Source organism: Orcinus orca, chromosome 8 (assembly GCF_937001465.1).
Source record: "Orcinus orca chromosome 8, mOrcOrc1.1, whole genome shotgun sequence".
In the NCBI taxonomy this organism is placed as follows: domain Eukaryota; kingdom Metazoa; phylum Chordata; class Mammalia; order Artiodactyla; family Delphinidae; genus Orcinus; species Orcinus orca.
Window position 1 is genome coordinate 48666349 of NC_064566.1, and position 27462 is coordinate 48693810.

Consider the following 27462-nt stretch of genomic DNA (forward strand, 5'->3'; position numbering starts at 1 on the left):
GAAAGATCTGGGTTCGAGGAACACTTCCTCTGGGAGGTCTTTGCTGACTTCCTGAAGTCTGGAGAGAAGACCTTGTTTTCTTTATTCTTTAATAGCATCAGTTCCCCTCTGTTGTAATTACTTGTCTCTCTCTCCCCCACTAGACTGAAAGAGTTACAGGCAGTGCTTATTAGCCTCAATATTACCACTGCTTATCACAATGCCTGGTAGTTAGTTGTCTATAAATAAATATTTATTGCTCTTAATTGTGGGACAAAATTGCTGGCCCAAACAGCCATGCAAACAGCATTTGCTAACAGGGGCTCCTACAGTTTCAGAAGCCTTTGGTATCCATGGAAATGAAAAAGAGTTATTCACCATCATCCACACGTCCACTGAGTAAAATTCTTTCTGCTATAATGAGACATATTCTAAAAATCACCACACTATGTAAGATAATATAACAAAACCACAGGGCCTATGGGAAAAATGGGAGTAGGGGCACAACATTAACAACTTAATCAATGACACATTTAAAAAAGGATGGGAAGCTAATAAAAGTGGTAGTACCATTTTACACACGTTAAGAGGTTAGAATGTAACCTGTGGGATGAGTAAAAGCAGTTCTAAGGGGGAATGTTATAGCAATAAATGCCTGCATTAAGAAGCAAGAAAGATTCCCAAATAAACAACCTCACTCTATACCTTAAGGGATGTAGAAAAAGAAGAAGAAACTGAGCCCAAAGTTAGCAGAAGAAAGGAAATAATAAAGATTAGATCAGAAATAAATGAAGTAGAGAACAGGAAAATGATAGAAAATATTAACCAAACTAAGAGTTGATTCTTTAAAACGATAAACAAAATTAATAAATCCTTAGCTAGACTAACCAAGGAAAAAAGAGAAAGAGACCAAATCAACAAAATTATAAATAAAAAGGAGACATTAGAATGGATATCACAGAAATTCGAAGGGTCATAAGATGCTACCGTGAATAACTGTACACCAACTAACTGTACAACCTAGAAGAAATGGAAAAATTCTTAGAAACATACAATTTACAGTTCAAGACTGAATCAGAAAAAGGTAGAAAATCTGAATAGACCAATGACTAGTAAGGAGATTGAATCAGTAATCACATTCTCCTGGTGAAGAAAAGTCCAGGACCGGATGGCTTCACTGGTAAAATTTTACCAAATATTTAAAGAATTAACCCCCAGCCTTCTCAAGCTCTTTGAAAAAAGAGCTTGAATTTGAGTTTCTTTGAAACTCAAAGAGTTTGAGTTTCTTTGAAAAAAATTCAAGAGGAGGGAACACTCCCAAACTCATTTTACAAGCCCAGTATCCTCCTGATAACAAAACCAGAAAAGGACACTGCTAGAAAAGAAAACTACAGGCCAATATCCCTGATAAATATAGACGCAAAAATTCTCAATGAAATACAGCAAACCAAATTCAAACTATTCTCAAACTATTCCGAAATACTGCAAGGTAAGGAATGCTTCTGAGCTCATTCTATGAGGCCAGCATCACCCTGATATCAAAACCAGACAAAGAAATTAAAAAAAAAAAGAATTACAAGTCAATATCACTGATGAACATAAGTGCAAAAATCCTCAGCAAAATATTAGCAACAAATTTAGCAATACATTAAAAGTATCATAAACCATGATCAAGTGGGATTTATCCCTGGGATGCAAGGATGATTTAACATGCACAAATCAATCAATGTGATACGTCATGTTAATAGAATGAAAAATAGAATCACATGATCATCTCAATAGATGCAAACAAAGCATATGACAAAACTCAACATCTATTCATGATAAAAACTCAACAGATTAGGCATAGAAGGAACATATCTCAACATAAAAAAGGCCATATACGACAAGCCCACATCTAACTTCATACTCAGTGGGGAAAGGTTGAAAGCTTTTCCTCTAAGATCAGGAACAAGACAGTGGTGCCCACTCTCAGCACTCCTATTTAACATAGCACTAGAGGACTTCCCTGGTGGTCCAGTGGTTAAGACTCCACACTCCCAAGGCAGGCGGCGCGGGTTCGATCCCTGGTCAGGGAACTAAGATCCCACATGCCGAGTGGTGTGGCTAAAAAACAAAACAAAACAAACAACAGAAAAAACACCCCCACATATCACTAGAAGTCCTAACTAGAGCAATCAGGCAAGAAAAAGAAATAAATAAGTATCTGAATTGGAAAGGAAGAAGTAAAATGGTCTCTATTTTTAGGTGACATGATTTTATATATAGAAAATCCTGAAGAGTCAATCAAAAGACTATTAGATCTAATCAATGAATTCAATAAGGTTATAGGATACAAAATTAACATGCAAAATTCAGTAGCATTTTTATACGCTAATGACAAATTTTCTGAAAAATAAAAGAAATGATTCCAAATCATTTACAATAGAATCAAAAACAATAAAATAATTAGGAATAAATGTAACTAAGGAGATGAAAGATCTCTATTCTGAAAGCTATAATACATTGATGAAAGAAATTGAACAAGACACAGATAAGTGGGAAGGGTATCTTGTGTTAATGGACGGGAAGAATTAATTTTGTTAAAATGTCACTACTACCAAAAGCCACCTATAGATTCAAATGCAATCCCTATCAAGATTCCAATAGCATTTTTTTTTCACTGAAGTAGAAAAAAATACTCCTAAAATTTATACGGAACCACAAAAGACCATGAATAGCCAAAGAAATCATGAGAAAGAAGAACATAAGCTATACTCTAAAGTTATAGTTATCAAAACAGTATGGTACTGGAAGAAAAACAGACAAATAGACCAATGGAACAGAACTGAGAGCCCAGGAATAAACACAAGCATACACAGTCAACTAATATTTGACAAGGGAGCCAAGAATACTTGATGGAGAAAAGAGAGTCTTTTCAATAAATAGTGCTGGGATAATTGGATATTCACATGTAAAAGAATGAAACTGGATCCATATCTTACACCACTCACAAAAATTAACTCAAAATAGATTAAAGACGTTAGTGAATGAACCCGAAATTATGGAACTCCTAGAAGAAAACATAGAAATAAAGTTTCTTGGCATAGATCTTGGTAATATTTTTCTTTGGATATGACACCTAAAGCACAGGCAACAAAATAAAAAATAAACAGGACTACATCAAACTAAAAAGTTCTGCACAGCAAAAGAAACCATCAACAAAATGAAAAGACAATCTATGGAATGGGAAAAAAATCTTTGCAAGCCATGTATCTGATAAGGGGTTAATATCCAAGATACATAAAGAACTCATACAACTCAATAGCATAAAACCAAATAACCCAATATAAAAAATGGGCAAAGGACCTGAATAGACATTTCTTCAAAGAATATGTGTGAAAGGCCAATAAGTACATGAAAAGATGTTCAACATCACTAGTAATTAGGGAAATGCAAATTAAAACCACAATGAGCTATCACTTCATGCATGCTAGAATGGCCATCATTAAAAGACAAGAGAATACAAATGCCAGCATGGATGTGGAGAAAAGAAGAACATGTATGCACCACTGGTGGGACTATAAATTGATACAGCTACTATGGGAAGTAGTATGAAGGATCCACAAAAGATTAAAAATAGAACTACCATATGATCCAGCAATTCCACTTCTGGGAAACAGTTGACCCTTGAGCAACATGGATTTGAACTGCATGGGTCCACTTATATGTGAATTTTTTTTTTTTCAATAAATACATGCTACAGTACTACATAATCCACAGTTGGCTGAATCCATGGATATGGAGGGCCAAATGTAAAGTTTATGTGGATTTTCGACTGTTTGGGGTTTGGGGGGTCTGTGGCCCTAATACCTGCATTGTTCATGGGTCAAGTGTTTATCCAAAGGAAATGAGAACACTAACTCCAAAAGATATCTGCAACCCCATGTTCATAGCAGCATTATTTACAATAGCCAACACAGGGAAATAACCTAAGTGTCTGTTGATGGATAAAGAAGTTGTGGTATATATATGAGGAAATCCTACCGTTTGTGACAACACGGATGGACTTTGACGGCATTATGCTAAGTAAAATAACTCAGAGAGAGAAAGGCAAAGACTGTATTATCTCACTAATATGTGGAATCTAAGAAAAAAAAAAAAGATGAAGAAAGGAAAAAACCCTAAACTCATAGGAAAAGAGATTAGACTTTTGGTTACCTGAGGAAGAGGGTGGAGGGAGGAGAAATTGGAGAAAGGTGGTCAAAAGGTACAAACTTTCAGTTATAAGATAAATTATTACTGGGGATGTAATGTAAAACATGATGACTATAGCTAATGTTGCCGTATGATGTAGGAAAGTTGTTAAGAGAGAAAATCCTATGAGTTCTTATCACAAGGAGAAAACCTTTTTCCTTTCTTTTCTTTTTATTTTATCTGTATGAGAAGATGGATATTAGCCAAACCTAGCTGGTACTCATTTCACAATATATGTAAATCAAATCATCATGCTGTGTGCCTTAAACTTATACAGTCATGTATATCAGTTATTTCTCAATAAAACTGGAAAAAATTTGCTTAGGTTTGTTTTATGGTTCCTAATAAGGTCTATCTTGGTAATTGTCCATGGGTGCTTGATTTAAAAAGATGTATGGTCACTTGTTAGGTGGTCTTCTATGTATGTCAACCAGATCCTGTTGGTTGGTTATGTTGGTCAGTTATCCTATATCCTTGTTCGTTTTCTGTCTAGTAGTTCTATCAGTTGCAGAGATAGAAGAACTTCAACACCGAGGGGGTTTTGAAGTACTGAATTATAATTGTGATTTGTCTATTTTTCTTTTCAGTTATTTCAGTTTATGCTTAATGTGTTTTGAGGCTTTGTTGTTTGGTGTATACATGCTTAGGATATATCTTCCTGGTGAATTGATGCTTTTATTATTATGTAATGTGTCTCTTTGTCACTAGCAATTTTTTTTGCTTTGTAGTCTACTTCATCTGCTATTGATATAGCCACTCCTGCTGTTTTGATGAATGTTTGTATAATTATATATATATATATATATTCCTTTTATTTTCAACCTATCTATGTCATTGGATATGAAGTGAATTTCTTAACAGCATACGATTGGGGTGTGTTTTCTTTTTTTTTTTCCATCTACTTTGCCAGTCCCTGTTTTTTTAACTTGTGTGTTTAGACCATTCATGGTTCAGGTAATTTTTAATATATTAGGGCTTAAGTCTGACATTTTATTATTTGTTTCTTTGTCTCAGTCCTCTGTTTCTGTTATTTAAGGTTTTTTTTTATGTGGACCATTTTTAAAGTCTTTATTGAATTTGTTACAATATTGCTTCCGTTTTATGTTTTGGTTTTTTAGCCTCAAGGCGTGTGGGAGCTTCGCTCCGCCACCAAGGAGGGAACCCATACCCCCTGCATTGGAAGGTGAAGTCTTAACCATTGGACCGCCAGGGAAGTCCCTCTGTTTCTGTTTTCTTGCCTTTCTGTGGGTTACTTGAAGATTTTTAGCATTCCTTCTTGATTTATTTGTAGAGTTTTTGAGTGTATGGCTTTGTATAGTTTTCTTTGTGGTTGCTCTATTAAAATATACATGTATGATACACAGTCCACTGAAAACAATATTTTACCACTTTTAATGGTAAAACCTTAGTTCCATTTAGCACCTTTACTCTTCCCATTTTAAAATATTATTTCTTGAATGTCAGATGGTATAATAACTTTCATTTTAATCATTGCATGTGATATAAAAAATTCATGGGAAGAAGCATTTACCCATATTCCTACTCTTTTCATTACTCTTTATTCTTTCTTGATGCTCCAAATAATCCTTCCTCTGACATTTGTAGACACCCATGTAACCCACACTCCTCTCAATATATAGAATGTTTTCATCAGATAAAGTGCCTTCTGCTTCCTCCTACCCCAGAGACAATCACTGTTATGATTTTTATCACCATAGACAGGTTTTTATCTGTGTGGAACCTCATATAAATGGAATCATGCAGTGTATAGCCTTTTGTGACTGGTCTATTTCATGCAACATAATGGTCTTGAGTTTAACCTGTGTTGTTGTATGTTTTAGTAGTATAAAAAATTTATTTTATATTGGAGCATAGTTGATTAACAATGTTGTGCTAGTTTCAGGTGTACAGCAAAGCGATTCAGTTATACACATACATGTATCTATCCTTTTTCAAATTCTTTTCCCGTTCAGGTTATTACTGAATATAGAGCAGTGTTCCCTGTGCTAAACAGTAGGTCCTGGTTGGTTATCTAATTTTTCTTTTTAACATCTTAATTGGAGTATAATTGCTTTACAATGTTGTGTTAGTTTCTGCTGTATAACAAAGTGAATCAGCTATACATATACATATATCCCCATATCCCCTCCCTCTTGCGTCTCCCTCGCACCCTGCCTTTCCTATCCCTCTAGGTGGTCACAAAGCATTGAGCTGATCTCCCTGTGCTATATAGCTGCTTCCCATTAGCTATCTATTTTACATTTGGTAGTGTATATATGTCAATGCCACTCTCTCACTTTGTCTCAGCTTACCCATCCCCTTCCCCGTGTCCTCAAGTACATTCTCTACGTCTGTATCTTTATTCCTGTCCTGCCCCTAGGTTCTTCAGAACCATTTTTTCTTTAGATTCCATATATGTGTGTTAGCATATGGTATTTGTTTTTCTCTTACTGACTTACTTCACTCTGTATGACAGTCTCGAGGTCCATCCACCTCACTCATCCACCTCACTACAAATAACTCAATTTCGTTTCTTTTTATGGCTGAGTAATATTCCATTGTATATATGTGCCACATCTTCTTTATCCATTCATCTGTCGATGGACACTTAGGTTGCATCCATGTGCTGACTATTGTAAATAGAGTTGAAATGAACATTGTGGTACATGACTTTTTTGAATTATGGTTTTCTCAGGGTATATGTCCAGAAGTGGGATTGCTGGGTTGTATGGTAACTCTATTTTTAGTTTTTTTAGGAACCTCCATACTGTTCTCCATAGTGGCTATATCAATTTACATTCCCAACAACAGTGCAGGAAGGTTCCCTTTTCTCCACACCCTCTCCAGCATTTATTGTTTGTAGATTTTTTGATGATGGCCACTCTGACTGGTGTGAGGTGATACCTCATTGTAGTTTTGATTTGCATTTCTCTGATGATTAGTGATGTTGAGCATCCTTTCATGTGTTTGTTGGCAATCTGTATATCTTCTTTGGAGAAATGTCTATTAAGGTCTTCTGCCCATTTTTGGATTGGATTGTTTGGTTTTTTGATATTGAGCTGCATGAGCTGCTTGTAAATTTTGGAGATTAGTCCTTTGTCAGTTGCTTCATTTGCAAATATTTTCGCCCATTCTGAGGGTTGTCTTTTCGTCTTGTTTATGGTTTCCTTTGCTGTGCAAAAGCTTTTAAGTTTTATTAGGTCCCATTTGTTTACTTTTGTTTTTATTTCCATTTCTCTAGGAGGTGGGTCAATAAGGATATTGCTATGATTTATGTCATAAGAGTGTTCTGCCTATGTTTTCCTCTAAGAGTTTTATAGTGTCTGGCCATACATTTAGGTCTTTAATCCATTTTGAGTTTATTTTTGTGTATGGTGTTAGGGAGTGTTCTAGTTTCATTCTTTTACATGTAGCTGTCCAGTTTTCTCAGCACCACTTATTGAAGAGGCTGTCTTTTCTCCATTGTATATTCTTGCCTCCTTTATCAAAAGTAAGGTGACCATATGTGAGTGGGTTTATCTCTGGGCTTTCTATCCTGTTCCATTGATCTATATTTCTGTTTTTGTGCCAGTACCATACTCTCTTGATTGCTGTAGCTTTGTAGTATAGTCTGAAGACCAGGAGCCTGATTCCTCCAGCTCCGTTTTTCTTTCTCAAGATTGGTTTGGCTATTCAGGGTCTTTTGTGTTTCCATACACATTGTGAAATGTTTTGTTCTAGTTCTGTGAAAAGTGCCATTGGTAGTTTGATAGGGATTGCATTGAATCTGTAGATTGCTTTGTGTAGTATATTCATTTTCACAATGTTGATGCTTCCTATCCAATTTCATGGTATACCTCTCCATCTGTTTGTATCATCTTTAATTTCTTTCATCAGTGTCTTATAGTTTTCTGCATACAGGTCTTTTGTCTCTTTAGGTAGGTTTATTCCTAGGTATTTTATTATTTTTGTTGCAGTGGTAAATGGGAGTGTTTCCATAATTTCTCTTTCAGATTTTTCATAAGGTGTATAGGAATGCAAGAGATTTCTGTGCACTAATTTTGTATCCTGCTACTTTACCAAATTCATTGATTAGCTCTTGTAGTTTTCTGGTAGCATCTTTAGGATTCTCTATGTATAGTATTGTGTCATCTGCAAACAGTGACAGCTTTACTTCTTCTTTTCCAATTTGGATTCCTTTTATTTCCTTTTCTTCTCTGATTGCTGTGGCCAAAACTTCCAAAAGTATGTTGAATAATAGTGGTGAGAGTGGGCAACCTTCTCTTGTTTCTGATCTTAGTGGAAATGGTTTAAGTTGTTCAGCATTGAGAATGACGTTGGTTGTGGGTTTGTCATATACGGCCTTTATTATGTTGAGGTAAGTTCCCTCTATGCCTACTTTCTGGAGGGTTTTTATCATAAAGGGTGGTGAATTTTTTCAAAAGCTTTTTCTGCATCAATTGATATGATCATATGGTTTTTATCCTTCAGTTTGTTAATATGGTGTATCACATTGATTGATTTGCATATATTGAAGAATCCTTGCATTCCTGGAATAAACCCCACTTGATCATGGTGTATGATCCATTTAGTGTGCTGTTGGATTCTGTTTGCTAGTATTTTGTTGAGGATTTTTGCATCTATGTTCATCAGTGATACTGGCCTGTAGTTTTCTTTTTTTGTGTGACACCTTTGTCTGGTTTTAGTATCAGGGTGATGGTGGCCTCATGGAATGAGTTTTGGAGTGTTTCTCTCTCTGCTATATATTGGAAGACTTTGGGAAGGGTAGGTGCTAGCTGTTCTGTAAATGTTTGATAGAATTCTCCTGTGAAGCCATCTGGTCCTGGGCTTTTGTTTGTTGGAGGATTTTTAATCACAGTTTCCATTTCAGTGCTTGTGATTGGTCCGTTTAAATTTTCTCTTTCTTCTTTGTATATTCTCGGAAGGTTGTGCTTATCTCAGAATTTGTCCAGTTCTTCTAGGTTGTCCATTTTATTGGCATATAGTTGCTTGTAGTAATCTCTCATGATCCTTTGTTCTTCTGCAGTGTCAGTTGTTACTTCTCCTTTTTCATCTCTAATTCTGTTGATTTGAGTCTTCTCCCTTTTTTCCTTGATGAATCTCGCTAGTGGTTTTTCAATTTTGTTTATCTTCTGAAAGAACCAGCTTTTAGTTTTATTGATCTGTGCTATTGTTTCTTTCATTTCTTTTTCATTTATTTCTGATCTGATCTTTATGATTTCTTTCCTTCTGCTAACTTTGGGGTCTTTTTTTTATTCTTTGTCTAATTGTTTTAGGTGTAAGTTTAGGTTATTTATTAGAGATTTTTCTTGTTTCTTGAGGTAGGATTGTATTGCTATAAACTTCCCTCTTAGAACTGCTTTTGCTGCATCCCATAGGTTTTGGGTCTTCACGTTTTCATTGTCCTTTGTTTCTAGGTATTTTTTGATTTCCTCTTTGATTTCTTCAGTGATCTCTTGGTATAGGAGCGTATTGTTTAGCCTCCACGTGTTTGTATTTTTTACAGGTTTTTTTCCTGTAATTGATATCTAATCTCATAGTGTTGTGGTCAGAAAATATACTTGATATGATTTCAATTTTCTAAAATTTACCAAGGCTTGATTTGTGACCCAAGATATGATCTATCCTGGTGAATGTTCCATGAGCACTTGAGAAGAAAGTGTATTCTGTTGTTTGGGGATGGAATGTCCTATAAATATCAATTAAGTCAATCTTGTTTAATGTGTCATTTAAAGCTTGTGTTTCCTTATTTATTTTCATTTTGGATGATCTGTCCATTGGTGAAAGTGTGGTGTTAAAGCCTCCTACTATTATTGTGTTACTGTGAATTTCCCTTATTTTGGCTGTTAGCATTTGCCTTATGTTTTGAGGTGCCTCTATGTTGGGTGTATAAATATTTACAATTGTTATATCTTCTTCTCGGATTGATCCCTTGATCATTATGTAGTGTCCTTCTATGCCTCTTGTAATACTCTCTATTTTAAAGTCTATTTTGTCTGATGTGAGAATTGCTACTCCAGCTTTCTTTTGATTTCCATTTGCATGGAATATCTTTTTCCATCCCCTCACTTTCAGTCTGTATGCCTCTCTAGGTCTGAAGTGGGTCTCTTGTAGACAGCATATATATGGGTCTTGTTTTTGTATCCATTCAGCCAGTCTATGTCTTTTGGTTGGAGCATTTAATCCATTTACATTTAAGGTAATTATCAATATGTATGTTCCTATTACCATTTTCTTAATTGTTTTGGGTTTGTTATTATAGATCTTTTCCTTCTCTTGTGTTTCCTGCCTAGAGAAGTTCCTTTAGCATTTGTTGTAAAGCTGGTTTGATGGTGCTGAATTCTCTTAGCTTTTGCTTGTCTGTAAGGTTTTAATTTCTCTGTCAAATCTGAGTGAGATCCTTGCCAGGTAGAGTAACCTTGGCTGTAGGTTTTTCCCTTTCATCACTTTAAATATGTCATGCCACTCCCTTCTGGCTTGCAGAGTTTCTGCTGAAAGATCACCTGTTAACCTTATGGGTATTACCTTGTATGTTATTTGTTGCTTTTCCCTTGCTGCTTTTAATACTTTTTCTTTGTATTAAATTTTGATAGTTTGATTAATATGTTTCTTGGCATGTTTCTCCTTGGATTTATCCTGTATGGGACTGTGTTTCCTGGACTTGATTGACTATTTGCTTTCCCATGTTTGGGAAGTTTTGAACTATAATCTCTTCAAATATTTTCTCAGTCCCTTTCTTTTTCTCCTCTTCTGGGACCCCTATAATTCGAATGTTGGTGTGTTTAATGTTGTCTCAGAGACTGTCCTCAATTCTTTTCATTCTTTTCTCTTTATTCTGCTCTGCAGTAGTTATTTCCACTATTTTATCTTCCTGGTCACTTATCCATTCTTCTGCCTCAGTTTTTCTGCTATTTATTCCTTCTAGAGAATTTTTAATTTTATTTATTTTTTTGTTCATCATTGTTTGTTTGCTCTTTAGTTTTTCTAGGTCCTTGTTAAACATTTCTTGTATTGTCTCCATTCTATTTCTAAGATTTTGTATCATCTTTACTGTCATTACTCTGAATTCTTTTTCAGGTAGACTGCCTATTTCCTCTTCATTTGTTTGTTCTGATGGCTTTTTACCTTGCTCCTTCATCTGCTGTGTGTTTCTCTGTCTTCTCATTTTGCTTAACTTATTGTGTTTGTGGTCTCCATTTTGCAGGCTGCAGGTTTGTAGTTCCTGTTGTTTTCAGTGTCTGCCCCCAGTTGTTAAGGTTGGTTCAGTGGGTTGTGTAGACTTCCTGGTGGAGGCAACTGGTGCCTGTGTCCTGGTGGATGAGGCTGGATCTTGTCTTTCTGGTGGGCAGGACCATGTCCTGTGCTGTGTTTGGGGTTGTCTGTGAACTCATTATGGTTTTAGGCAGCCTCTCTGCTAATGGGCGGGGTTGTGTTCCTGTCTTGCTAGTTGTTTGGCATCAGGTGTCTAGCACTGGAGTTTGCTGGTGTTTGAGTGGAGCTGGGTCTTAGCATTGAGATGGAGATCTCTGGGAGAGTTCTCGCTGATTGATATTATGTGGGGCTGGGAGGTCTCTGGTGGTCCAATGTCCTGAACTCAGCTACCCCATCTCAGAGGCTCACGCTTGACACCCAGCTGGAGCACCAAGACCCTCTCAGCCACACGCCTAGTCGTTACAAGAATTCCAGTGTCTCCTTTCTCTTTCCTCTCCTGGCAAGTAATAATAACTGCTGGGCCTCAGGTTCTCCTGAACATATCAATATGATCAGTAGCACAAGATGATATCTGGTCTTCCTAATGCAGCGCCGCCTGCAGCAGCAACTTCTTCCAGCTCCTCCCAGAGGTGGCTTTAAATACACAGGAGACTCTCTATAGAAACACCTGTTTCTATTTCCTCTGTTTCTATTTCAGCATTTGTGATTCCAGAAAGCACATAATACTTGGATAGTGAACATTTCCTACCCAGTTTCTGTTGTTCTAGTATCAAAATTCATTTACCTAGTACAGGTAGCTAACATTCTTAGGTACCTAACTTTGTATCTAAACATTTATATATTTAAATCATTTCACCTGCATAACAATACTACAGAGCAGGGATTATTCTTCCCCTTTATATATTAGAAAACAATAATTTATGGAAAAATATTGACAAAGGTCACATCTGGTGAGTGGTGGAGTATCAGTACAAGTGCAAGTCTGTCTGTCTCCAGAGCCCTTCTGACACAGCACTCCTTCCTTGCATACAATTGCAGCTCTAGTTCTGCTCTGCAGGCCACGATCTCTGGGCCATTTTTGTGAATCTGCTGCTGCCGAGAGATATCTTCTCTCTAGATTCTCTCCCTTGAGAGTCTGGAAGAACTAAGGAGAGGCACAGAACTCAGAGAGGTTACCATCTTTATCTCATCATGACTGTTCCAGCTTCTGTTGCAAAAGGATAATATTCATAATGATACTGCTTATGCCCAGAAGAATCCTCACACACCTTCATACTCTTTATGGAAAGGCCAGGGCACTGAGGACCCAAGTGGAGGTAGATGTGGGGAATAAGAAGACCAGTAATGTGGGAAATGGTAAAGCTGATTGTGGTGGTATAGGGGACATTCTGTTTGCTCAGAATTATGTACCATACAGTCTGGAGCTGCACTCAAGGGCCTCAAATGAAGAGAGTATGGCATATGGTTAAATTTCTGGATGTCACAATCTGGTGAATATGGGTGAGGAAACAATATATTATTGTAGTTGGTAGGCAGTGGTGTCATTATTTATATCAGTAGTAGGAAATTTAAGGTTTGGGGCTCATCCAGTAGGTGTACCCAAATGTCAGACAAAATTCTTATTTGTAAAATTCCATAGACTGAAAGCAAGGGCCACTCTATTAAGAGGTCCTTAAACACTGGTTCCAGTGAGTAGATTCCAAAATTCTTAAAGGCCTTTGAAATGTAGATAGTACTAATCCATTGTTTTCAACAAATATGATCTCTGTTTTTGAAATGTCTCTTGACTGGTAAATTGAAGATATTGGATTTGAAAAGGTATTTATTATATGGCATTAGAGTATTAAAAAACTTGGTGAAAAGTGAGAGCTGGAAGGCTCTTGATTTCTTTAATTGCAAAAGGCAAGAAAAATTGGTTAGAAAGTATATTTTAAGGAATTTCTTTAAAGAATAAGCAGAACTTGATTATCAGTTGGATATGTGAGAGGGAGAGAAAGATGACTATATTTTCATGCTGACACTTCTGTGGGTTTTATCTCCAGTCTTTGGTTTTTCAAGGCATATTGGCATAAGGTTCTCTTCTTATGAGTGAAGACAGAGATTGGGTTCCCCAGAGCCCAACGTAATTAACCTGGAGTCCTGGTCATGTAGCTGTCCTTGCTTAACTCTCTAACTCTGTGAATAAAAGATTGACAGTTACATGTTCTTCCCTGAGACACTCATATTAATTCTGAGTACACATCCTATTGTCTGTCTCTGCACACAGGGAAGAAAATTTTGATAGACTCTCCACTTAAAAATAGATCTAAGAGCCATTCTTAATCTTGAAGGTCCTGAAGTAGTCACATCTCATTTGATTTCCCATTTCTACACACCACTGCCCTTCCTCCAGTCCTAAAATCTATTTTCTTAAAATTTCTTGGGTATATATATATATATACATACATACATATTTAAACTTTTTATTTTATATTGGAGTATAGCCAATTAACAATGTTGTGATATTTTCAGGTGCACAGCAAAAGCGACTCAGCCATATATATATTTCTTGGGTATATTTTAGAGTCCCCAAATTGCTGTAACCTCAGGTTCCCCCAGAAGTGTATTCCCTTTTATTGTGGTATATAGTCCTCCTAAGATACCAAGTCTTCAGATGTAAAACATATCTCTCCTGGCTGTGGGTAGAGTAGAGGGCTTATGCAGTCACAAATCCAACCCTGAACCCAGGGAGGTGTCGGAGGTTGGATGGTGCTTTCATCTGTTTGTCCAGCATGATTATACATATTCAAGAGAGACTTCAGCTTTTAAATATGGAGTGACAAGTTCTAGATTTATCCTCTCACTTGAAACAATAATAACAAAACCTGGACAAAATATATGAAACAATGGTTCTGAAGACAATGGACATTAGGCAATGGAGGATAGGAAACAAACGAGGTAAGTTCATTTTACTGGAGAAAGATTGTTGCAGTGTTCTGGAGAGGGATTCCAGGCCATGTCAAAGGGAGGGTGAACTTCAGCATAGCCTAACAGTCTTCCTGTGTTGAGGACATGGGAGTCAGGGGAGGCCAGTGCAGCTGGAATTCACAGGGTAGAGTACTGGAGAAAAGAGAATTGCCTAGAAAGAGAATTCCAAAAATCTATAGAGGGACCCCCTTAAGTATTCAGCAGAGTACTGATCGGTGCATGCATGTGTGGAAATTCTCCGAAAATATTTGAGAAAACAAAGACAAGAACTCACATAACCACCCCCAAAGGGAACTTGGGACGGACTTTCAGAGTTTTCTATTGAGACTTGTGTGCCAGGCCTTCTTCCTCTTTCATCAACTAGTCACTGGATGGGGGTTGCCCCAGGAAGGGAGCATAACCTTGGAGGAGGCAGCCCCCTTTCGCCAAGGGCAATGCACTGAGAGGAACACAGCCGAATGCCCTTGTCATTGCTGCAGTTCAGTGTAAAAGAGGAAGTGCTGACCAGCACAATACATCAAGGAAGAAAGAGGAGTTTTAAGGATCAGAATAAAAATGGTTAAATTAACATGAGTTTTATATGATACAATAATTTAAAATAATAAGCAATTTTTAGAACTAGTTATATGTTCAGTAAGATGTTCAAATATAAGATAAACTTGAAAAAGTCAATAGTTTTTTTTATACCAGCAAAATTATCTAAAAATATTAGAAATAAACATACCACTTACAGTAGGAAAAACTTATTAATAGGTAGAAATTGGCATCATAACAAATACACAAGACCTTTAAGGACATAATTTAAAAATTTGTTAATGTATTTAAGTGAAGATCTGATTAAATGTAGAGAAAAACAATATACGTGGGGAGGACACATGAACATTTTTAAGATGTCAGTTCTCCCCAGATTAATCGATAAATTCAATGCAATTTCAAGAAACACTCCAGCAAGATTTTCAGAGGAACGTTTGTTACAGTTTTTCTAAAATGTATATGGAAGGTGAAAGTTTCACTAAATGGAAGAGAGTTTTTAAAAAGATACAAGTCACACCTTAGATTAGATAATAAAACATACTACAAACTCATGATCTATAAAATGGTTTTGCCTAAAAGGCACAGGATATAATAAAGAGTCTATAACAGACCCATGTATATAAGTTAAACAGATATAAATAATATCATATATATACATATATAAAATCTTAACATAGACATAAAAATAGGTGAAAACCACACAACAGATTGTTTACACCAGTTATTTCTAATGGGTGAGATTTTGCTGGACTTTTTTATTTTGGCCACACTGCGGGGCATGTGGGATCTTAATTCCCCGACCAGGGATCGAACCTGCGTCCCCTGCATTGGAAACGTGGAGTCTTAACTCCTGGACCACCAGTAAGTCCCTTGCTGGACTTTAAATGATGTACAATATCATAATCTGAATGCTAGAATGTCAATGTATTATTTTGTAATTGGAGGAAAAATTTAAAATGACTGTTGATTGGGCTGTATTGTTCAGAGTGAGATTCAAAAGATGAGTATTGGACTGGTGAGAAAAACCCATCAGTGTTTATAAGTAGAAAACAAATGTAAGAAGTCAATGAATTCAGGGACACCTTTTTTTTTTATGGTAATGTATCTGATAAATAAGTTCCAAAGTGAGCTATGTTTATTCTGTAAAGACTGAATTTCTTTCCTTCATTGCACTTACATTAGTTTGCAATTCTATGTTTATTTTTAAAACTTAAAAAAATTTTCCCTTATATTTTTTCTTTTTAAAATTTTATTTATTTATCTTTTATACAGCAGGTTCTTATTAGTTATCCATTTTATACACATCAGTGTATACATGTCAATCCCAATCTCCCAATTCATCCCACCACCACCTACCCCCCCCCCCCCCGCCTCCCCCCACCCAGGGACACATTTAAAGGTCATCAGTTAGGAACTCATGGGAAACAGTAAAAATAAAGATGGGAGGAGAGGGAACTACAAAGCAGCCGTTTCACTTTTTATGGGCTTGATTGTAGCATCCCTTTTGAAATTTCAGTTTGGCCATTAGTCTGTTCTGGTGCTATCTCCGCACAGCCCTATTGTGTTCCAGGTGCACATCTCCCAGCACAAGACAATAGAGCTGTGCTAAGTTCCCAGCAGAAACAGCTCCTGCCCTGCTTGCCCAGAGTTGTTATCTATTTGTTCTCCTCATTTCTATCTATTACCGATGAACTCAATCCTCCAGTGCAATATAAACCATCAGGAAGTGCCATACAAGCAGCAGACGGCTACAATTACACCAATCCCAGACAGATTTATAAAGGGCACCAGAATAAGTTTCTGTCCATTTTCTAATGCAAGGTACCTCCCAGGCAGTTGTGTCTATAGGTGCATCAGCTGAGACAAGAAGGAAATGAATTACTTATTGCCTAATTAAATTATTTGTCTAAAGTCAGTGGGAGCCTACAGACTAAAAATTCATATCTCAAATCATTTCTCTGTTGAACATATTCTTTGTCTGAAGTCTAAACTTCTCCCAAACTTTTCTCAGATTTATCCTTAATTTAAGAAATTATACTATATGTATCCCTCCTATAATTATTAATTACTTCACTTCTATGCATTTATTTTTCATGAGAATGTCATTTGCATGCAGTGGGCATCCCATGGCTGGGAAAACTGGAAATGCTTGAATACTCAGTTCAGCTTTTGCTCAAAACTTAACCTTTCTTGTTTAAACTCCCAGTTTTTGACTTACCTCATGTTCATGGTTGACCCACCTCTAAAACTTAGATTCAAAACATCCTACTATCTGATTGTCACCTTCTAACTGCAGGCTCAAATTTTTAACTATCCTTAGTACAGTCACAATTGTTGGATCTAAAGATTACCAAGCCACTGAAAGAATCCCCTTCATTCTATTATATATCCCTCTCTTTACTTGACTTTATTCCTGTCAAGCTTAGATTCTATGGCCCGTCATTCAATTACGCTCTTGGAAATAATCTAACCTCCTTTGTTCTCACCCTCCATTGTAGCTGCTTGAAATAATGGAAAATGATTAAATCTAAATATGTCTCCTCTGTGGAAGGTTGAAGCTTTCTAGAAAAATATCCCATAAATAAACTTGTTGACTTCACATTAAATTTATCATCACAAACTTCAAATGTAAACTCAACAATACCCAGAAATCTTACTATGTGATGCCATTACAGTAAATGGGTCCATATCCACCAGGTTATCAGAGAATCCTAAGAATTATATTTGATTTCTACATTGAATACCTCATTTCTAATGCATCTGTATATTTACTTGACTATTCTTCCAAAATTTTGCCACTCAAATTTATTTCCTCTACCACCAATCTGGTCCAGGCCACCATCTCTTGCCTGGACCAAGTAATAGTCTTCTGACTGGCTTCTCTGCTTCTACTCTTGTTTTTCTTCCCATTCATCATATCTCTATTCCTTAAGGCCTTTTTGATCCCACTTATCTAAAGTAATGCTCCCGTAATAATGCTCTATGATGGCATATGACAGGATTTTGTATATTTTCTTTTGTAAAATTACCAAAGCTTTCTGCATTTTAACTGTATGATCAAAAGAATAAAATTAAAACATATTTAATTAAGAAATAGAAAATATATTCATGTAGTTCAAAGTTTTAAAAATTAAAAAAGGTATTCAGTAAAAGTAATTCTTTCTCTATATTAGTATTATTTCTGACTGCATATAATAGTTTAAGGTGGCTGCTAGAAATTCAGGCATCAATCCTGTGCCTGTTCCATGTGGAAGCAGGGAGGGTAAATGACCTTCATGTCTCAGCTGAGTTAGTTCACATTAGAGAGTTTTCTTGGAAACTTTGTGAAATGACATCTACTAACATTTGGAATCTGAGAGGTATAGTACTTTGTCAGTATACATGAGTACCCAAATAAAATAATGTTTTTTTGTTACTAAGGAAGAATTGGGGCATTGGGGAAACAACCAGCAATCTCTAACGTACCATTTTTACTCCTGTCTGCCAAGTTTGACACATTTGTCTTTCTCAGAAGGAATTACTCTTACAGGTTTCTTGTGTATCCTTCCAGAGGTAATTTGATTATATCTAAGAACATATAAGAAAGTGTATATATACATACACTTTTTTATATTGCATTCTTGGTATAGCATTACAAAATTATTTTGTGTAGCATTCTATGTACTGTTTTTGTCACTTGCTTCTTTGCTAAACAACATATCTCAGAAATTACTCAAAGAAGTACATTTAGAGATGCCTATTTTCTTTTAACAACCACATAATTGGAATGAACTCTTGGTGAAAACAGGGATCATGTTTGCCTTATTTACCATGTACACAGTGTCTAATACAGTTTGTGGAGCATAGTAGGTAGTATTTGTTTGATGGATGGGTCACACAAATAGCAAATGTCAGAGCTAGGATTCAAATCTCCTTGTGATTTGTATGATTTTATTCCCATATCTTATCTACAACCTTGATGTGTTAAGTTAGATTGTCAGATTTCCTTATGTTGAACTCTCTCTGCATTTTTTAGGGGATAAATATATTTATCAATTAAACAAATCTTAACAGTTTTCCGAACTCTATGCACTAGGATTTTGTTTAGGATTTCAATAGCTATAGTCACATTTATCAGAATAGTGGCGACAGTGGGGATGAGTCATTTAGAACACAGACATTGGAGTCAGATTGATGTGGCTATGAATGGAGGCTAACTGTGTGACTTTGGGCAAGGCTCCATCTCTCTATCTATCCCCGACACACAGTAGGGTTAATAGTTTCTACTCCAAAGAGTTCCTCTTTCATATCTAAGAGAGATGATTCAATGAGAAAAATTAGATAAAGAACTTAAGCAGTTTAGGTTGCTCATAAAGCACTCAGAACATTGGAGTTATTATTGTAATAAAGACTCTATTGTCTCTTTCCTACATCTTCAACCATGTCTGTGAGTCAGGCTTATGCACCAGATCCCTGGTTTCTGGCTCCTCGGCAAGTTCTTACCTCAGTTTCAAACCACTCCATCTTTCATATCCTCACTTCCTACCTGCAGGAGCATGATACAACACAGTTCCCAAAGGACTCAGTTTTTTTTTTTTTTTTTGCAATACGCGGGCCTCTCACTGTTGTGGCCTCTCCCGTTGCGGAGCACAGGCTCCGGACGCGCAGGCTCAGCGGCCATGGCTTACGGGCCCAGCCGCTCCGCGGCATGTGGGACCTTCCCGGACCGGGGCACGAACCCGTGTCCCCTGCATCGGCAGGTGGACTCTCAACCACTGCGCCACCAGGGGAGCCCTATCTAGAGTATTTTTAATTTCATTTATTGTGTTGTTCATCGTTGCTTGTTTCATCTTTTGTTCTTCTAGGTCCTTGTTCAATGTTTCTTGCATTTTGTCTATTCTATTTCCAAGATTTGGCATCATCTTTACTATCATTATTCTGAATTCCTTTTCAAGTAGACTGCCTATTTCCTCTTCATTTGTTAGGTCTGGTGGGTTTTTTTCTTGCTCCTTCATCTGCTGTGTGTTTTTCTGTCTTCTCATTTTGCTTATCTTACTGTGTTTGGGGTCTCCTTTTTGCAGGCTGCAGGTTCGTAGTTCCCGTTGTTTTTGGTGTCTGTCCCCAGTGGCTAAAGTTGGTTCAGTGGGTTGTGTAGGCTTCCTGGTGGAGGGGACTAGTGCCTGTGTTCTGCTGGATGAGGCTGGATCTTGTCTTTCTGGTGGGCAGGTCCATGTCTGGTGGTGTGTTTTGGGGTGTCTCTGGACTTATGATTTTCGGCAGCCTCTCTGCTAATGGGTGGGATTGTGTTCCTGTCTTGCTAGTTGTTTGGCATAGGGTGTCCAGCACTGTAGCTTGCTGGTCATTGAGTGAAGCTGGGTGTTGGTGTTGAGATGGAGATATCTGGGAGATTTTCGCCGTTTGATATTATGTGGAGCTGGGAGGTCTCTTGTGGACCAGTGTCCTGAAGTTGGCTCTCCCACCTCAGAGACACAGCACTGACTCCTGGCTGCAGCACCAAGAGACTTTCATCCACACGGCTCAAAATAAAAGGGAGAAAATGTAGAAAGTAAGAAAGAAAGAAAGAGAGGAAGGAAGGAAGGAAGGAAGAGAGGGAGGGAGGGAGGGAGGGAGGGAAGGAGGAAGGAACGAGGGAGGAAGGAACGAGGGAAGGAAGGAAGGAGGGAAGGAAGGAAAGAAAGAAAGAAAGAAAGAAAGAAGATAAAATAAAATTATTAAAATAAAAAATAATTATTAAGAAAAAAAATTTTTTTAAAAAGAAAAAAAAAAACGGACGGATAGAGCCCTAGGACAAATGGTGGAAGCAAAGCTATACAGACAAAATCTCACACAGAAGCATACACATACTCACAAAAAGAGGAAAAGGGGAAAAAATCATAAATCTTGCTCTCAAAGTCCACTCCCTCAATTTGGGATGATTCGGTGTCTATTCAGGTATTCCACAGATGCAGGGTACTGTGGAGCTTTAATCCGCTGTTGATTAATTGTGGAGCTTTAATCAAGTTGATTGTGGAGCTTTAATCCGCTGTTTCTGAGGCTGCTGGGAGAGATTTCCCTTTCTCTTCTTTGTTCTCACAGCTCCCGGGGCTCAGCTTTGGATTTGGCCCCGCCTCTGCGTGTAGGTCGCCGGAGGGCGTCTGTTCTTCGCTCAGACAGCACGGGGTTGAAGGAGCAGCTGCTTCGGGGACTCTGGCTCACTCAGGCCGGGGGGAGGGAGGGGTACGGAATGCGGGGCTAGCCTGCGGCGGCAGAGGCCGCGGGACGTTGCACCAGCCTGAGGCGCACCGTGCGTTCTCCCGGGGAAGTTGTCCCTGGGTCCCGGGACCCTTGCAGTGGCGGGCTGCACAGGCTCCCCGGAAGGGGGGTGTGGATAGTGACCTGTGCTCGCACACAGTCTTCTTGGTGGCGGCAGCAGCAGCCTTAGCGTCTCACGCCCGTCTCTGGGGTCCGCGCTTTTAGCTGCGGCTCGCACTCGTCTCTGGAGCTCCTTTAAGCAGCGCTCTTAATCCCCTCTCCTCGCGCACCAGGAAACAAAGAGGGAAGAAAAAGTCTCTTGCCTCTTCGGCAGGTCCAGACTTTTCCCCGGACTCCCTCCCGGCTAGCCGTGGCGCACTAGCCCCCTGCAGGCTGTGTTCACGCCGCCAACCCCAGTCCTCTCCCTGCGCTCCGACAGAAGCCCGAGCCTCAGCTCCCAGCCCCCGCCCGCCTCGGCGGGTGAGCAGACAAGCCTCTCGGGCTGGTGAGTGCCGGTCGGCACCGATCCTCTGTGCGGGAATCTCTCCGCTTTGCCCCCCGCACCCCTGTTCCTGCGCTCTCCTCCGTGGCTCCGAAGCTTTCCGCCTCCGCCACCCACAGTCTCCGCCCGCGAAGGGGCTTCCTAGTGTGTGGATACCTTTCCTCCTTCACGGCTCCCTCCCACTGGTGCAGGTCCCGTCCCTATTCTTTTGTCTCTGTTTATTCTTTTTTCTTTTGCCCTACCCAGGTACGTGGGGAGTTTCTTGCCTTTTGGGAGGTCTGAGGTCTTCTGCCAGCGTTCAGTAGGTGTTCTGTAGGAGTTGTTCCACGTGTAGATGTATTTCTGGTGTAACTGTGGGGAGTAAGGTGATCTCCGCGTCTTACTCTTCCGCCATCTTCCCCTCGTCTCCTGAGATTTTGTATGGATAAAGTTAGTAATAATTTAAACCGAAGGAATTCAAGAAAATTCTTACTAACATATTCGGAGCAATAGAGTGGTTCTGTGTTTGTTTTAGGGCAAGGGCAAAAGATTTATTAAGTCAGAGACCTAGCCCAGGGTTTTCCCACTCACCAAGGGACAGGCTATCGAGGAGCACCTGCAGACAGTGGCATGAATAAGCCTCCAAGTTCCAACATGCATTTTGTGTCATGCCCAGTCCATCCTCTGAAGTCCACCACACAGACCCTCAGTGACCAGTATTTGTAGTAGTTTTAAAAAGTATTTATTAAAATATTTTAAATTAAAAAAATTTTATTTTATATTGGAGTATAGTTGATTAACAATGTGATAATTTCAGGTGTACAGCAAAGTGATTCAGTAATGCATATACATGTATCTATTCTTTTTCAAATTCTTTTCCCATTCAGGTTGTTACATAATATTGAGCAGAGTTCCCTGTGCTATACAGTAGGTCCTTGTTGGTTATCCATTTAAAATATAGCCACCATTCGTAGTATTGATCAGAGCTTCTCCTTTCCCTTCCTCAGGATTCCCTTCGGCACTGCAACTCTGGTTAATTCTCCACTTTCACTTTCCTTCCTTGAAATTTCCCATCAGTGTAAACACCAAGGTCCAGGAACTAAAAAACCTTTTTCAGCAGGCTTTTGTTAAGTATCTATGAGGTGTTAGAGAATGTTGGTGTGTATAAATGAAAAGTGCATGTTATTTGACCTCAGATATTTGAGTCGGGTGGAGGGAGACAGAAGGGTACAAAATCTATGTGTAAAGGGCTACAAAGAAACTATAATAATAGTAGAAGTTGCATTCTCAATGAACTAACTACTTCATTTATCTTACTTTCCTTCTGAATTCATAATCTTTCCCCATTTCTGTCTTGCTCTTTTCTTTAATGACAAGCTTGAAACGAACCTTTTAGCTACATAGTCAGCCCTCCCTATTTACATTTCCTCACTTAAATCTTCAACTCCTTTCATTCTGGTTTCTATTGCCACCAGTCCAATGAATTAGTCATGTTCAGATCACTAATGATACCCTTTTAAAAAAGCTTAGTGGTGGGGCTTCCTGGGGCTTCCCTGGTGGCGCAGTGGTTGAGAGTCCGCTTGCCGATTCAGGGGACATGGGTTCGTGTCCCGGTCCGGGAAGATCCCACATGCCGCGGAGCGGCTGGGCCCGTAAGCCATGGCCGCTGAGCCTGTGCGTCCAGAGTCTGTGCTCTGCAACGGGAGAGGCCACAGCAGTGAGAGGCCCGTGTACGGCAAAAAAAAAAAAAAAAAAAAAGTTTAATGGCCATTCATATTCTCATGTTATTAAACTTCTGCTTAGCTGACAAGTTGGTCCCGTGCTTGTCAAAATTTTCATTGAGAAAGCAACTTCTACATTATGCTATTGTTTTGCTTTTCTTACACTGGTACCATACTGAATTAATTTGTTGAACATTTTTAATATTGTAAGGTTACTACCTATTGTTATTCTTGAAGTCAATTAGATAAAATTACCTCTTGTATCTGCCCAAGAAAATAGTCAAGAAAAGACTTCTCAGCTCAAGATTCATTGGATGGCATCACCCAGCAACGACTCCACAGCTCCAGTCTTTGAATTCCTCCTCATCTGCTTCCCCAGCTACCAGAGTTGGCAGCACTGGCTGTCCCTGTCCCTCAGCCTCCTCTTCATTCTGGCCATGGGGGCCAGCGCCACCCTCCTGATCACCATCCAGCTGAGGCCTCTCTGCACGAGCCCATGTACTACCTGCTCAGCTTGCCCTCCCTCCTGGGCATGGTGCTCTGCCTCACTGCCATCCCCAAGGTCCTGGCCATCTTCTGGTTTGACCTCAAGTCCATCAGCTTCTCTGCCTGTTTCCTCCAGATGTTCATCATGAATAATTTCCTCGCCATGGAGTCCTGCACACTCATGGTCATGGCCTATGACCGCTATGTGGCCATCTGCCATCCACTGAGATACCCATCCATCATCACTAACCACTCTGTGGCCAAGGCTAGTGTCTTCGTTGTCATACAAAATGCCCTTCTCACTGTACCCATTCCCATTCTCTCTGCCTAGCTCCTCTACTGTGGGAAAAATGTCATTGCGAACTGCATCTGTGCCAACCTGTGTCCAGCTCTCCTGTGACAATTTCACCCTGAACAGAATCTACCAATCTGTAGCTGGTTGGACCTTACTAGGCTCAGATTTCATCCTCATCTTCATCTCCTACATCTTCATCCTAAGAGCTGTGCTCAAGTTCAAGGCTGAGGGGGCTGCAGTCAAGGCTCTGAGCATGTGTGGCTCCCACGCCATCCTCATCCTCTTCTTTTTTTTTTTTTTTTTTTTTTTTTTTTTGCAGTACGCGGGCCTCTCACTGTTGTGGCCTCTCCCGTTGCGGAGCACAGGCTCTGGACACGCAGGCCCAGTGGCCATGGCTCACGGGCCCAGCCGCTCCGCGGCATGTGGGATCCTCCCGGACCGGGGCACGAACCTGTGTCCCCTGCATCGGCAGGCGGACTTTCAACCACTGCACCACCAGGGAAGCCCCCTCATCCTCTTCTTCAGCACCGTCCTGCTGGTTGTGGTGTTGACAGTTGTGGCCAGAAAGAGCATCCCCGTGGACACCCTGATTCTGCTCAATGTTCTTCACCACTTCATATCCCTTGCCTTGAACCCTATTGTATATGGGGTTCAAACCAAAGAGATAAAACAAGGAATTCAGAAATTGCTGCAGAGAGGGATGTGAATATGTAAAATAGATTTCTAATTCTCTCTCCCCTTCCTTCTCAGTGATTTTGCCCAGACGTGAGCTAGAGAAAAGCCTGACCCAGGTTTCTTCCTTTATTCTTACCTATTTCAGGATGGGGTAGGCAAGAGGAAGAAACTCATTTTTCTTGAGTAATTGCTTTGAGCCTGGGCAATTATAGTGAAGTAAATTAATCTTCACAACATTCTTGTAGGTACTATTACTTCTATTTTACATAGCAGAAAAAATATAATTTTAAGAGAACAAACTGCTGGAGATCATATATCTGGGAAGTGATAGAGCAGAGATTAAAATCTAGGCTCTACAGCCTGGTGTCTTTCTAGAGAAATGCCCCTTCTTGTGCAATTGAAGCTGGAGACCAGGCCTCTACCCTACTCTCCTTTGCCTGTGTTTTGTCCTTCTGGATGTCCATAGGTGTTTCCTGCTTGTACCTACTATTTTGAGAGCCAGGGGGTTCTCAGAGAAGGCAGAGTCCTATCTGACAAAGCATCTGCAGGACCAAAGGGAAAGAGCACTCATAATAATATAAAGCAATGCCAGCCTCATACTATGTCCTACGCAGCCTCACAACCTTCAGGGAGTCTAGAGAATGAGGATACAGGTTGAGAGAGGGGTATGGAGGGGGGATACCAATGGGGTAAAAATTGGGAAATCAGGTCAGTGTGTTGACCACTTCTCCACGTGTTTAAGCTGCACATGCAGTGAACTGAAAGTCAAGTCTTACTTGTTGACTCTTCCCAAGAGCTCTAGTTGAAGGTGGGAAGACACAGCACAGTGTCAGGTTTCTGGGTAACAGTGGGTCCAGTCAGGAGAAAATAAATCCCACTGGCTATTTTAATTTTTTTAAATTTATTTATTTTTTATTTATTTATTTTTTTTGCGGTACGCGGGCCTCTCACTGTTGTGGCCTCTCCCTTTTGCAGAGCACAGGCTCCGGACGCGCAGGCTCAGCGGCCATGGCTCACGGGCCTAGCCACACCGCGGCATGTGGGATCTTCCCGGACCGGGGCACTAACCCGTGTCCTCTGCATCGGCAGGCGGACTCTCAACCACTGTGCCACCAGGGAAGCCCCACCACTGGCTATTTTTAGAGAATTTAAGGTAAGCACTTGATTAAATAAGTATTGCAGACTTGAAAACCAAAAAAAAAAAAAAACCAAAAAAAAAAAAAATGGAGGGGGATGCTGAGGTAACACAGAGATAGTACCTGCAGGAAGAACCTTATACTTGGAATTCCTTGGTGGTCCAGTGGTTAGGACTCCACACTTCCACTGCAGGGGTCACAGGTTTGATCCCTGGTTGGGGAACTAAGATCCCATATGCTGCATGGTGTGACCAAAAACAAAAACCAAAAAACACTGGTCATTAAAAAAAAAAGAACCTTATACTTGGGAAGCATTTGGTCATTAGGAGACAACAGGTTGGTGGTGGGCTCGTTGAACTACTCCCACAACTCTGAGGACGAGTGCTGCCTCTGAATGCTACTAGTGTCACAGGACCTCCGAGGATGTGCCCTTACAGCCTGGACTGAGACCTCTGAGGTAGGACTCTATCCTGCTGGCGGTATCTCTTAGGGAGTTCAGTGAGGCTGATTTGATCCTGGAAGTTCTAAAGCCCAAACAAAACCCAAACCCAAACCCAAACAAAATCCAAAACCCAACCAACCAACCAACCAACCAATCCTGGAGGCTACAACCAATTCCACTGCCAGGAGGAAGAGTCATTGCTGAGGGAAACCGACGAGAGGAAGAGACAGGAGGGACCAAATATCCCCTCCTCTGCTTCAACCCTTCAGTCTTTCTCTGTTGCTCTCTGTAGGTGGAAACTAAGAGGGAGCTGGCTGACCAAGGGTCCTATAGTCTAAGTCCCAGTATCACAAGATGTTTGGCTGGGAGGGTCTAGGGCTGAGAGGCAAGAGTTAATTATTGGCACAGCTCCAATTGCTTGAGTCTGAAAACTTAGTACCACATGAAGGACAGCTATAGCAGAACTCTGCAGTACAGCATGCCTCCCAGTGAGACACAGACAGAATCAAGTCCTCTGGTGCAGACAAAAAAAGAGATGTGACATAATGCTATAGGGGCAGCTTTCATAGTTAGGAAAGAATTTGGCATTAAGCCGGCAACAGGAATGGAGATCAACTGCCCCACCCTGTGGGGATTAAAGTAACTGCAACTCAATGCTGATGTGGGTTCCAGGGGCAGATTCTTCTAAAGCCACACTCAATAACAGTGGGAAAGAAAAATGACATCCATTTCCCTACAAGAAGGGGCTCTTAATGCCCTCAGACATGCTTCTTATTTACTCAAGGCAGAGCCACAGGTATGATTCAGTATTTATCATTTTTTTAAAAAGAAATTCTTTAATAGGAATTCTCTCCATCTCATGGTTGCCGGAAGAATTTTATGCACCACCATCTCCTACTGTCCCTCAGAGGACAGAAGGGCCAACTTCAATACCACTTGCCTAATGATACTAATAATCTCAGTGTCCTTATATAATGATAATAATTATAGTAATAATCATGAAATTAAAAGCTCAAATATTTTGAACACTTGCAATATACCAGTGTTTGTGCATGATAACATTTAAT

The 27462-nt window shown here is 39.5% G+C and overlaps 1 protein-coding gene across 1 annotated transcript in view; it reads left to right on the top strand.

The window, feature by feature from the left end:
* LOC105748487 (olfactory receptor 56A1) overlaps positions 1-27462 on the top strand; it is a 71652-nt gene that overhangs the window by 12355 nt on the left and 31835 nt on the right. The window contains 5 exon segments of the mRNA XM_049712849.1: positions 5334-5398; positions 23635-23832; positions 23835-24231; positions 24233-24415; positions 24650-25970. Coding sequence (XP_049568806.1) covers positions 5334-5398; positions 23635-23832; positions 23835-24231; positions 24233-24415; positions 24650-24848 — 1042 coding nt within the window. The 3' untranslated portion in view covers positions 24849-25970.